The sequence below is a fragment of the Protopterus annectens genome, chromosome 4.part0, assembly GCF_019279795.1.
Source record: "Protopterus annectens isolate FY-2018-M chromosome 4.part0, PAN1.0, whole genome shotgun sequence".
Classification (NCBI taxonomy): Eukaryota; Metazoa; Chordata; order Ceratodontiformes; family Protopteridae; genus Protopterus; species Protopterus annectens.
Window position 1 is genome coordinate 1,241,695,441 of NC_056733.1, and position 14,455 is coordinate 1,241,709,895.

Consider the following 14,455-nt stretch of genomic DNA (forward strand, 5'->3'; position numbering starts at 1 on the left):
CACAAACTTTATTTACTCTTAATCCCAACCTGAAATCTCTTTTGTTGACTGCCTGGATGATAAGAATTTTGATACCATTTAGGTCCCTTTTTTCTGAGGTCATGCAGCAGGTACTGAAGGAAGCTAAAAAAAACAACTGCTAGTAAGAAATCACCTTCTAGTTGGTGCCAGTCAAGGAGCTAAGACCATCTTAAGGCCCAGTTGCCACTGGTTCTTGATTATTTGTGTGCTACTGGCTTCTGATGTTGGTCTCCTCTGTCATGGTTCATTTGTAAACCATTTCTGGTTGTCTGCCATTGGATTCCACTACCCCCCCCCCCCCTTCCTGAAGTCAAGCAGTTTTTCAAAGGGCTTTTCTTTATCCATCCACATAGAAAATGGATTAATCTTGGAATCCTTACATGGAAAACCGTTTCACTCATTGCTTTGACATCAGCTAAGAGAGTTTGAGTTGCAAGCTCTTATGGTGGAAAAGGGTACTAGGCTTGGCTGCCTAAGGAAGTCATGCTTGGAGCAGTCTTCATACTGATGGAATTAGTCTTGTTGCTACTATGGAAGACTCTACCTTTACAAAACTGTTATAGTAAATACATGGAGTACTCACCGAGAAGGTAAATCTTTTTGAGTTGTTCATATAGCAGGATGCTTTTGGAATTCCTATCATTTGGTGTCTGGTTTGCTGTGCTACATGTGAGGAAGCAAACAAAACACTTGAACGTAAGTTAAGACTGTCGTCTCTTTACGTTGTCAAGACTGCCTAAAGGGGTCTCCGTTTACCTCAAAGCCAGTCTGTTAATATCACTTTTTTTCTTTTCTTCTGATCCCAAGAACTAGGGAGAAAAGGTTCTGCGTACTCTAGATTTCCACAGGCAGCTCGTATACTACCTAGACAAAAGGAAAACTGATCCAACTGTTTGCTTGTCCTTTCCTCTTACCTTCATAGGATACATTGTTAAAGTGGACTGTTTCTAGATGGCTGACCGTTGCTATTTCTTTTTGTTTTTCTCACAATAGCAAGCCACTTCAAGCAGGGTTAGGGCTAATTCCAGTAGGGGTTTGGCTGCTTTGGTGGCATTTTGGAAAGGGGGTAGACTCTAGAAGTATTCTAGAGGCAGAACCTTGGTCCCCTTTATGCATTTTACAAAGCCCTCTGAACTGCATTCTTTTTCTAAGTCCAGAACAGGTTTTGCTAAGACCCTTCTCCAGAGACTTCTGATTACTTAATTGGCTTTCTCCTCAATTTTTACTTTTTAATCCACGACAAAATACTGATGCAGAACTCTGTAAACTTGCCAAAAATGATAGATGTTGTAATAGTCACTGTTGTAGTAGCCATCAGCTCCCTCCAACCACATGATTCTTGATGATTATTTCTATTGCCAGGCCTTGGATGTTTATAGTTTTGTGTATAGTTTTCTTTGTATTATGCTTCCTAGCATTTTTCCTTTCATGACTGTTGCCTCCCATGTCGAGGCACAAAATCTCTGATTTTCACATTCAACTGTCTTTTTATGTGGAGCTCCTCTTGTGCTGCTAGTAAAGTATGTGCAGAGCACCGTATATCTTTGAAAAGCTGGCCAGTAATACTGTGGTAGGACCAGGACCCATAACTTTTAGGGCATTGGAACACTGATCTATACAGTACTGTTATGGTAAGTTTGTTTGCACTACTGCACATTTCTCCTTATGAGTTGGATGCTTTTTGCTTATGGCCTAGCTTGATACTGGTGCAGTATGGAATGGGGTACTACGCATAGCATCCTAGGTAAATCATACTTACAAAGCAGTCGTAATACTTGTGATATTATTCTTGCTGCTCCTGTGGAGGAATCTACCTTTACAAAGCTATTATAGTAAATACATGGAGTACTTGGAGAGAAGGTAAATCTTTGAATTGTTCATATAGCAGGATGCTTTTGGAATTCCTGTCATTTGCTGTCTGATTTGCAGAGCTACTTATGAGGAACCAAACAAAACACTTGAAGGCAAGTTAAGACTCTTCGTCTCTTTACATTGTCAAAGACTGGAGGTGGCTGTCTGAGGTGACATCTAGTTAATTTCTGAATTAGTGTAGGTAGGTAAGAATTATAATGTGAGGGACTGTCAATTTTGCAGTAACAGAAGAGGGGTCAGCAAGTAATTCAGAGGATGGTCCTGCTGGAGGGCGTATACAGAAGCTGCTTTTAGTGAGCTGCCAGAATGTATTTTTGAATTTGCTGAGAAGTCATATTTCTGAAGATGAATTGGTAGAGAAGAAAATCAGACCAGCAGTTACAGTGCAGTGTCTTTCTGTTGTTGGTTCCCAGACTGTAAAAGGTTGAATATTCCTAGCTGGGGAAAGATAACTTGAAATTGATTCCCAATAGAACTAGTGCTCTTCCTTTTTTCTGATGACCTAGTAAACACATTTGTATTTGTAATGTCAAGTAAACAGTGAATACTTTTTTTATTTTTAATACCTTTTTATTTTTATTGCAGACAATATGGAGCGTATGATTACTCGCAGCAGGCTGGTTTTGTTCCTCCAGGCATGATTCCGCAACAACAGTACACAGGACAAATTTATCAACCAGCACAGGCGTACACACCAGCTACCCATCAGTCTGTCTATGGAAATACTTTTGATGATGAGCCACCATTATTAGAAGGTATGTATGTTAAAAATCGAAGAAGGGTGCCTCTTAGTCTTGCTGAGATGTTGCATGTAAATAACTATTTTATCCACAAGTTTTGAAAATTTTTTTGCTATTTGTTAGCATAAGTATGCTCACGCTGATGTGACACAAACCATCATAGGATTTCAAGCAGTTCTTTTCTGCTTTCCTTCACACTCTTGTAGAATGGACCACATTTGTGTTGCCTTAATTGTGAGGGTAATGTCTCTTAACTATATTTTACTGTGGCCAGACTGCCCCACTTTTCTGTTGCCATTGTTGCATCTTCCTCTCGTCATTTGCTTTTATTCTCCTCCTGCTTCACATTTTGTCGTCTTCATTACCACTGCAGAAACAGAGTTGTCCTTATTATGACAGGTGTAATGCTAAGGTCATTTTTTTGCTTGTTGGGCAGGGGACCTAATATCGTAAATGCCATACTTCATTCTAGCTATAGGTGAGATAGAAAAATTACACGTGTAGTGTGTTGCTACGAGTTATGCTGTTTTTTATCCTTTGGTTTTAGCACCTTTTTGGGTTCTCGGTCACATGTACCGAAAAAAAATGCCGATTAGCAAAGCATCCATTTTCTGAGGGCAGCGTTTACCTGTTTGCTTCCAGTGCTTCTAGCACAAATGTTCTATCTGATGTGTTCATCCATTCCTCATCCCATGGGGATTCGGATCTGACTTTGGCCATTTCTGAAGACTTGGCTTTGTAGCTGTAGCTTTTCCCTTTGCCTGTAATCCTCCTGTCTAGCTAGAACTACATCTCATTTACCACTTCAACGAATGGATGTGGTCTATTGTAATTCGGTTGTTAGTGGAAAAGGTAAATGTTTTTCATCAAATAGTTTATCAGCATAATAATCTGTTATTGCTGTTTCTGCCTCCCCTTTTCTTAGCAAATTTATTTTGGAGTGTGTGTGTGTGTGTGTGTGTGTGTGTGTGTGTGTGTGTGTGTGTGTGTGTGTGTGTGTGTGTGTGTGTGTGTGTGATTTATAAAACGTATTCTACTTCTGTCCTGTCTTCTGAACGTTAGGCTTCGTGCCTTGCCAGTGTTTTCCCCTTTTGCCTAGTGTTACCTATCTTAGGTACTTCTTTACCATTGCTGCTAATTATTCTCTGCTTTATTAACATTGTGGGTAGTTCTCTTTCCTTTCTCTCTCTTTTTTTAGGTTCTCTGTTCCTTACCATGTCTGACAAGACAATTGGCTTCAAAAAATGCACCCCCTGTGGGCATAAGATCTCTAATTCCAATGCCAACCAGAGTGTGTCTCTTGTCTGGGTTCAGCCCATCTGGATATTGACTGTGAAATCTATGCGGTGATTCAACCGTCGGGCTTTGGTTGAATATTGCATCAAGCTAGTACTTAAGGGTTGGTTGCCATGTTCATCTTCTTCTGAAACTCCCCCTCCTTCCAAAAAGGCTTCCAAGAAGACTAAGGGGGGCTTATCAACTAAGGATAAAAAGGCTAGGAAACGATCCCCTGATCATTCTTTCTCCTTTCTCTTTTTGGGTTTGGCTCTACCCACCTGGCTCACCGCTCCTCCACTTTCACCCTGCATCTGAGACCATCTCGGAACCATTTTTGGTTCCTTCTGGAGATCCCATGAAGGACATCCAGGCCACACTCTACTTCATTATCTCTCAGGTTGTTTGGAAGCCTAACTGAAGCAGATGTGGATGATGAGGAAGATGTTCTTCGTGTTTCACTGTTGCAGTCATTACATTTGGGTTATCTGCTTGCAGGTAGCCCTCAGTCTGCCTGATTAACAAAGTCTTGGGTCCTGCGTCGGTTGCTGTCCCTTCTTCCATGACATCAGGTCATCAGGGGTATTAAACATGCAGCCGACGCCATTATATCAGTCTTTCTTGCCGTGCGGTGCCCGAAGCAGAAGCAGTTTGCAAGTGCCAATCGGCCGACTCCTGAAATGTTTTTCGAGTTTCAGAACCGAAGTCTTCAACTAAAGCTAATTACCCTGTTGGGGAAACTTTTTCTTGCTCCTTACCGATGTCAGTAAAAGTTAATAATTGCATTACTTGTGGAAAGCAAATACCTCATAAAGATTTTCATTCATACTGTATTCCTTGCCTAGGCCCTGACCACGATGTACCTTGCTGTCAGTTGTGTGCTTTATTTAGTCAGCGCACTATCCATCGTTGATATATTTTTGTCTCTAAATATTTCGGTTCTCTGTTTAACTATCAAGAAATGTCGTCGGTTAGCCATCCGACTACTGGGATTCCGAAAAAACGCAAAGATAAAGACTGAGGCCGCCGAGGTCCAAAACTGCCAATGGCAGTTCTCCTAAGCCAGTCACCAGTTCGCCGGTACTCAGTGAGGCGCTTTTGCAGCCCCTAATACCCGCTACTTTTGATTTGCAGGCCTCTACTGAGACCCATTCGGAGTCCGGTATGCCGCGAGATGCTTCAACTATGGAACCCGCTGATGTCTCTACCTTGGATGGGTCCGGAGCCACTGTGCAGGCACCGGCTTCTGAGGGTATATTCAGGCCTATGGACTTGCATATTAAATCGCCGCCGCCGCCTTTACTTAGGCCTAAATCTCTTTCCATGCCTAAAGACACCCAAGCCTCTATGCCTAAAAAACAAATGATAAGAATGGCTGAAGATCTAATAACTCTAATCAGGGGTAGCCAACCCCCCCCCCCCCCACCCAAGAGGCCTAGGACTGAAGTTGATTATGACTTGATGAGTGGATGGGAAACAGAAAGTTTACCTTGGGTGTCACTTCAGTGGCTCTGCTGGACAGAGGCACAGGAAACTGTTCTAAGGGGGCGGCGAAAGCCAACACATTCTGGCTAGGCTTATAAATGCCTTCAGGCAGATAGCCTAGTACTTACCTATTATGAATTTTCTGATCAGGATTCTGTTTTTTCTGATTCTTCTGATCTGGATTTGCCCTTATCTACTTATGAAGATTCAGATGCAGAGGACTCCATTCCCTCTGCTTCCCCTCCTGAGGATTTTTTCTTTTGGGGAAATCTTACATACTCTAAGGGAGCATTTCCACTGGGAAAACCAGGATTTTTCTGATTCAAAAAAGAGGCTTAGGGATTTCCTTCTCCTACCTCAGCGTAGGCCTTTAGCTCTTCCTCCTGTACTAGACATTGTTGATGATGCTTTCTCAGAATCTAGTTTGCCCCTGATTCCCTGCCTCTTGCTCCCAGAAAACGTGACAGATACTACAAGGTCCCTGATTCCCACAAGTTCCTTTTTAAAAATCCTGTTGCAGATCCAGAGACTATTTCACAGGGGCCCAGGGGCATTAAGGCTTCTGCAAAAAATCCTACCCTTTCTGATAGAGACTCCAGTGTGCTGGATAGATGGGGTAAGAAGGTTTACACTTCTGCAACCTTGGCCATTAGGACTTTAAACTGCCAGTTTCATATGTTAAAGTATCAGCAACTTGTTATTGGACTGCTTAAACAGAAAATGATGTTGATTCCTGACTGTGTGGAAAATAAAGAATTACAGGATTTAATGCATTCTGCTGAACAAGTTGGAAAATGTGTTGCAATGTGGTTTTGCTTCATGGTTTTGCTTCATTAGAGGCCTCTTGCAGGGCTGCTGTTACTGGGTCTGTGCACAAAAGGCATGCTTTGCTTAAGGAGCAATATTTGCCTGATCATGTTAAACCTAAATTGTTGGATGCTCCTTTAAATCAGGACCATCTGTTTGGCAACAAGGCTGAGGAAGTTCTTAAAAAGATGGAAGGTAAAGCTAAATCTATGCAAACTGTTTAAAGATTTTTTACAAGTTCAGCCTCCTAGATTTAGTAGGCACTGGCCCTCTAAGAATTGGTCCTTTCCAGCCCCTTCCAGGTCTTCTCAAGCCAAACCCAGGCACAGCAAAAACCCCAGGTGTCAGTCCCAGGAGACACACAGAACTAAGCAGTGGGAGGCCTCCACTTCCAAATCTGGGAATAAGACTCCCCCCCCCCCCCCCCATGGTAAACTGTCTCAATGACGTTTTTTAAAATTTCCAAGCACTTATCAACTGACTGCCCCTTTGAGGGGAAAGATTGCTCTTCATGCAAAGAATTGGGAACTCGTTACCCAGGACAAATGGGTTTTAAATATAGTGTCCCAGGGATACAGATTTCACTTCCACACGTTGCCAACACCAAGCAGGTGGCTGGACCTACCCCCAAATCAGTGGGCAGAGGCCCAAAACAAATAATTTCTCTCTTCAGCATGGAGGCTATTCAGCTGGTACCAGAAGAGGAAAAGGGACAAAGTTTCTACTCGAGACTTTTCCTGGTATGCAGAAAAGACAATTCATGGCGTCCTATCCTGGACCTGTCTACTCTAAACGCCTTTTTGGAGATTCCAAAATTCAAGATGCTGACTCTTCAGTTACTTCCTATGCTAGGCAAAGATGCCTGGTTGGCAACACTAGATTTAAAAGAAGCATACCTGCACATCCCAATCGGGGAATCTTGCAAAAGAAGTTCTCTGCACTGCCCTTTGGCTTATCTACTTCACCCAGGGTATTCACAAAGTGCCTAGCTCCAGTTATTGCATTTTGCAGGCAAAGAAATATTCAAATATACCCATACCTGGACGATTGTTTAATTCAGGCAGAAAGCCAGGACATACTTTTGAATCATCTGGACTTTGTACAAAGGGTTCTAACTTGTTTGGGGTACACCATAAACAAAAAGAAATCGCACCTGGTACCCTGTCAATAAATTGTATTCCTGGGAGCAAGCTTGAATACAACTTCCCAGATGGCTTATCTCATGCCAGAGAAACAAATTCATTTGACAGCCTATTTCAAACAAGTGGCCACAAAAACCCTGCTTATCTGCAAGACAAATACTGCAAGCCTTTGGATTCATGGCCTCCTCCATTCTTCTAATTCCATATGCAAGACTGCATATGAGGAAACTACAGTGGTATCTAAAAAGCCTATGGTGTCAACATTCTCAGGACCTAGAAACAATGATTCCTATCATACCTTGCCTACGCCTAGAGTTCCTTTGGTGGGCAGAGGCCTTCTACCAAAACAAGGGACTACCTTTCACATCACCCCCTGCCGCCCAAACCCTAACAACAGACACATCAGACTATGCATGGAGGGGGGGGGGGGGTCACCTGGCAGGGAAGTGCATTCAAGGCAAATGGAACCCAAGTCAAATGCACCTGCATATCAATCAAAAAGAAATGTTAGCTGTACGGAATGCTCTGATAGCCTTCAAGGACCACATTCTTCCAGGACAACTAATGATAAAGATGGACAGCACCACTGTTATGTAGTACATAAGCAGGGGGGGGGGTACACATTCTTACCCCCTCTGCAGACTAGCCATGGCATTGTGGAACACAGCCTTGAGCTACCAAGTGTACCTACAGGCTCAATTCCTGCCAGGAAAATTAAATAACACTGGCAGACGGACTAAGCAGAAACCACATGGACCCACACGAGTGGAAACTGGAACCAAGGACTTTCAACATGTTGACAAGCAAATGGGAGAGCCCAGATATAGACCTGTTTGCCTCCCAGAACTACCAGTTGGACAAATTTTGCACAAGGAATCCCCGCAAACAAGCCTGGAAAGTGGATGCTCTGTCCTTCAGCTGGAAAAACCTATCAGTCTATGCCTCCCATTCGCCCCCCCTCTGCCTCTGCTCTCCAAAGTACTACTAAAAATCAAACAGGACAAACCAAGGATGATTTTGATTGCTCCAAACTGGCCGCGCCAACACTGGCTACCCCCTCCTGCGCAGTGTGTCACGGTTATCTCCATGGCACCTGCCTCAGACTCCTTCCCTGCTGTCTCAGCAGGAGAACCAAATTCTGCACCCTCAGCTTCCAACACTGAACCTTGCAGCCTGGCTAATTAAGTAAATCTCTCCTTTACCATCCCTCAGCAAACCTGTGATGGATATAGTTTTAGAGGCAAGGAGGCCTAGTAGTAGAAAATCTTATGCTGAAAAATGGAAAATATTCTGTGCCTGGAACCAATCTCAAGGGATGAGCACAGCAGCGCCCAGTTTACCTCAGATTTTGCAGTACTTAACTGAGATGCGTCACAAGGGCCTGCCTTTTTTCCTCCATTAAAATCCACGCCTCAGCCATTTCAGCTCATTATAACACAGAACCTCCACTGCTCAAGCAGTTCCTCAGAGGGGCCAGAAATTTGAGACCACCCAGGAGAGCTTCAACCCCAACCTGGGACCTTAACTTTGTCTTGGAGAAACTCACTCTACCTCCTTTCAAGCCAGCTGCTACTGCAGACTTAAAATTTTCTTTTTTGGAAAACAGATTTCCTTTTAGCAATCACTTCAGCTAGAAGGGTATCTGAATTATAGGCCCTTATGGCAGTGGAGCCTTTCATCATCTTTCATGCGGACAGGGTGTCCCTCAGAACCAATCCATCCTTCATGCTCAAGGTGGTATCCAGTGTTGCTCTTAATCAGTCCACTCATTTGCCAACCTTCTTTCCCAATCCACAGAATAAAGGGGAACGGATACTGCATTTCTTAGATGTGCACAGACAACTTAGATTCTACTTGGACAGGACTAAACCTCAAAGGAAATCTGAACAACTGCTGGTGGCATTTGCTGCAGGGGCAGAGGGGAAGGCTATTTCAAATCAAACCATTTCTAAATGGGTAAGCCATTGCATACATTTCTGCTATAAGCACCATGGAAAACCTATCCCCCAGGGGATCAGACATCACTCCAGCAGGGCAGCATCTACCTCTACAGCCTTTCTCAGAGGCATCCCTACCAGGGACATCCTAGAAGCTGCTACCTGGAGTTCTGTACATACTTTCACCAAGCATTATCATTTGCCAATTTTCTCTAAATCCAGAGCTGGCTTTGCCACTGCAGTCTTGCAGGGCCTTATAGCTGGACCTAATGCTATCTGAATTCCTCCTCCCAACCATAACTTTTGGAATCTACCCACATGTAATGACTGCATCAGTGAAACACAAAACATAGTACAGTTGTGTACACTTACCATAAATGTAGATGTTCGTGTATTCACTGTTGTAGTCCTAGTTACCCTCCCTTCAGCCCCCTAACTTCTTTTGGCTATACCTCTACTTTCAACACAAAAATCCAAAATAATGCGATCCGGTAAACAATAAAGGAGATCTTCAGTAATTCCACACGATACTGCCGCAAAGTCACCCAAAAGTTTATTGAATAAATCCACGGAGTAGAAAAAACACTGAACTAAAGAAATAGTTGTATAAAATTCATATAAAATTCATGGATTGAGCACTTTCGTCTCCAAATCGCAGACTTCATCAGAATCCATGAAATAAAATAAACCACTCATTTTATACATAAAACACTAATTAACCAGGATCTTTTTGAATTTAATAATTGCCTATCTTAAAGGGCCAATGAGTTACTAATGCCTTTGAATACATCACAATACAAAAAGCATCACTATAAAAAAAAAACTAACCGAGGTTACTAAATGAAATACCATAGTACTGCATAAAAGTACATTGTAGTAAAATGAAATAAAAACTATGTATATATATTTATATTCTAAAACCATGTATGAATGTTTTGTATACAAGTACAAGGTAATAAATACATAGTAATCAATGTTGAATAAATAAATAGTAGTGTATAATAATACATAAAATCTAACTAAGAAAATATAATATATCAATATTTATAAATATAAAAACAAATATATAATATATAATAAACTAGTATGTGTATATATAAAAAATACATGTATATATGTGATATACAATTTGATGATAGTCATGAATGTAAAAGTACAAGGAACATATAAATAAGTAAATAAATTGTTAAAAATTATTTATCACTGTGGCCATCCATATTAATGTTTGTTTTTTTGGGTCTGCTGCAAACATTTTCAATGCTGGAGTGATGGAGATGTGGTCATTTAGACCCTTCCCACAACAAGAATCCAGTCTGAGTTGCCACATAATTTCTTTAAACTCTAGTTGCGTTTCCCAATCTCCACCCCTATCAGGACACTTGACCACCTCTATAACCCAGAATTTAAAATCAGCTGTTTTACAAATTAACACGTGTCTATACAAGGCGTTATTTTCATTTTGTTTGTTAATATCCCTCACGTGTTCATAAATTCTGGATCTTAAGTGCCTTTCAGTTTTACCCACATAATAACTCCCAACAGACTTTGCAATATGCAAGGTACACCACTCCTTTAGTGTAACAGCTACTGTAGTCCTTGGCTATTAAATTCATTCTAAGACTGGGTAGTCTTAACTCTTTTTGTCCGCACTGTGCGCACCTACCACACTTGAAAGTCCCACATTTTTTACTAGTACTTTGGATGTTAACCTTTTTTCTCTCTAATATATTCTTAATGTTCATGTTCCTTCTGTAACTATATTGTATATTCATGTCCCTAAACATCTCCCAAGTCTCATTAATACATTTTCTTAACCAAACCTATTCCCTGGTGGTATGTAAGGGTAAGGTATGGCATTCCATTGAAACTGTTTATGTTTTTATTTTTGTTTTTATTGCTATAACTATTCATATTACCATTGACAGTGTTGTCTTCTAACCCATTTTCATTGCTACTATTTGTATTGGTGTTTATGTTCTTAACTAAAAAGGGGGTATATTTTCTTTCATTACATCTCCCTTCTTGTATTTGATTAATTACATCACATATTAATTCTGGGGGGTATCCTCTCTCCTGGAATAATTTGCCAACATGTTCAATCTCTTCAATAAATTCTTTGTCATCTGAGATCATACTTGCCATTCTAATCATTTGTCCCTTTAAAATGTTCCTTTTGAGTACGTATGAATGGTCACTGTCAAAATGTAAATAAGCGTTGGAAAAATGTTTTTTCCTATAAATATTAGATTTAAAACACTTATTTGAATAATCCTTGTCCATCCTCACATCCAAATAATGTATAAAATCTAATCCAATTTCATGTGTGAATTCTAAAAAGGTGGTAGTTTGGTTAGTATATTTCACAAATTCATCAATCTTACTAACTGGCCCATTCCATACAACAAAAATGTCATCCAAAAATCTATAGTATTTGGCCAAATACATACATATAGTAGTTGGATGAAAAAATATATCTAATCTCCCAGCACAACATAATAATGTTCGCATATATCGGCACACAGGCAGAGCCCATTGCTACCCCCTCTTTTTGATGAAAGTATTCACCCTGAAAATAAAGGTAGTTATATCTTAAAACTAACTCCATATTTTCAAGTACCAACTTGAATTCGTCATTATTTAAAAAATTCATTTCCAATAACATGTCCTCAAACCATACCATCCCCAGTTCTTGGGGTATAACCGAAAACAAGTCCTTAACATCAATGGTAATGAAAATGCTATTGTCACTGTATGGGCACCCACCCATCTTCATCAAAAAATCCCATGAATCAACTAAGATGTGACAGTATTTTTCTTAAAACTTTTTTAACTTAAAATCAACATACACTGCCAAAGGTTGTGTTTTAGATCCTTGAGATGAAACAATGGGTCTCATAGGGGGGTCTATAGACTTGTGGACCTTGGATATACCAAAAATACCCGGTATCACCGGTTTATGAACTTTAAGGAAATTTATACAAATCAAGGTCAATCAAACCCTGCATCACATTGTCGTCCAGTATAATATCAGTCTGTCTATAATATATATATATATTTCATTCTTCGAGACTCTATTGTATTTGGTCTCATTATCTAGAATGTCCATCATTTTTGTAGTATAATCCCATTGGTCCATAAGCACGACACCCCCACTCTTGTCCGGTTTCATGACTCTAATTTTTTCATTACCACTGAGCTCCTTTAGCAATTTAAGTTCAACTTCTGTTAAATTACTCCCCGTGTATTTGTTAAATTGATAGGACATATGAATTCTTTTGGTTACACATTTCTCAAAATTCAAAATTTCATGATGCAAAGGGGGATTAAATGTGCTTGTTCTCTTGAGTGTTGTATCTTTACTTAAACAATTCCTATTCTTGTATATATGCATAAAATTCAATTTTCTAGTAAATAATTTAATATCCAATAAAATATTTTCAATATTTGGAATTTTCTTAGGTACAAAGGTGAAACCTTTGATAAATAAATTAAAATATTCATCATTGATTTGTAAATCAGTATAATTAAAAATGTTAAAATTCTTACTAGTTAAAATAATTTTATTGTTCTGTCTTACTACATCTAAATTTACTTCAAAGCAAACCATTTCTAAATGGATAAGCCATTGCATACATTTCTGCTATAAGCACCATGGAAAACCTATCCCCCAGGGGATCAGACCTCACTCCAGCAGGGCAGCATCTACCTCTACAGCCTTTCTCAGAGGCATCCCTACCAGGGACATCCTAGAAGCTGCTACCTGGAGTTCTGTACATACTTTCACCAAGCATTTTCATTTGCCAATTTTCTCTAAATCCAGAGCTGGCTTTGCCACTGCAGTCTTGCAGGGCCTCATAGCTGGCCCTAATGCTGTCTAAATTCCTCCTCCCAACCATAGCTTTTGGAATCTACCCACATGTAATGACTGCATTAGTGAAACACAAAGAACATAGTACAGTTGTGTACACTTACCATAAATGTAGATGTTCGAGTGTATTCACTGTTGTAGTCCTAGTTACCCTCCTTTCAGCCCCCTAACTTCTTTTGGCTATAACTCTACTTTCTTTTGCTATGCTTAAAAGCCTTTTTGGTGTATTTTCTCTTTTGTTGGAGGCATATATTTGTACTTTTATATTTAATTGCTTCCCATTAGTGGGGCACCTGACATCTGGGGCAAGAAAAACTGATGTAATGACGTCGGCTGCATGTTTTATACCCCTGACGACCTGACATCATGGAAGAAGGGATAGCAACCGACGCAGGACCCAAGACTTTGTTAATCAGGCCGACTGAGGGCTACCTGCAAGCAGATAACCCAGATGTAATGACTGCAACAGTGAATACACTCTAGCATCTACATTTATGGTAAGTGTACACAACTGTACTTTTCTCCTGACACAGATTCATTTGGGAGTTTTACCATCTCATTTAGTCCTGCGAGTCTGCCGCCAACCCCTGTCCAGCTGTTGATCTTGTTCCGATCTGACCTGTGGTTTCAGAGCCATTGGACCCAGGAATTCTGACTTTGTCTGCATCATGTCTGAAAGCCTGGTCTTCTTCAACTCTATCAACATCTCTGATCCAGTTGGTGCCAACTTTGTCAGAGCCAGAGAGAGAGATCTTGTATGTGAAGCTCCGGTGCAGGATGGGGAGGGTTAGGTTGGACTCTAGTGCCCTCAGAACCATCCCTTCCTGTCTGAGCCTCCACGTTGGAGACAGCTTGGCTCTACTTCTGCCTTGAGGCAGAGTCATGGTGATACTGTGAGCAGTCCTGTGTAGTTATCCTCCGCTTCTGTCAGCATGGCCCTTGCTTCTTCTATGTCTTCTGCCTTTGAGGTAGTAGAGAGAACTTTTCCACCACTGTGGATAAGGCATTCTTTGCACCCTCTGTCCATCCCTTCCACAGCTGTCTGCCTTGGTCTCAGAGTCTTTACATTTTGTCTCATCAGTGCAAGCCTCTACAATCCTTGAGACATTCCACATTCAGGATTCACCTCACACTTCTGAGTCCTCTCTGGAGCACCCACCTGGGAGCCCCTTGGAGCACACATGCAAGAGGAGGCACTTAGTAATATGTGGCAGAAGACACTCACTTCATTGAGGGGGAAGGGTCCCCCCGATCACCCCTTGAGAAATTTCTCCTTTGGTGAAATACTCAAACATTTGAGACAGAAAG

At 40.9% G+C, this 14,455-nt stretch overlaps 1 protein-coding gene across 3 annotated transcripts in view; it reads left to right on the forward strand.

The window, feature by feature from the left end:
• The window catches only part of YIPF5 (Yip1 domain family member 5), a 315,397-nt gene that overhangs the window by 74,524 nt on the left and 226,418 nt on the right, over positions 1–14,455 (forward strand). For all 3 annotated transcript variants that reach the window (XM_044069146.1, XM_044069147.1, XM_044069148.1), the window contains exon 3: positions 2,479–2,648. In XM_044069146.1, coding sequence (XP_043925081.1) covers positions 2,479–2,648 — 170 coding nt within the window. The remainder of the gene's footprint in view (positions 1–2,478; positions 2,649–14,455) is intronic.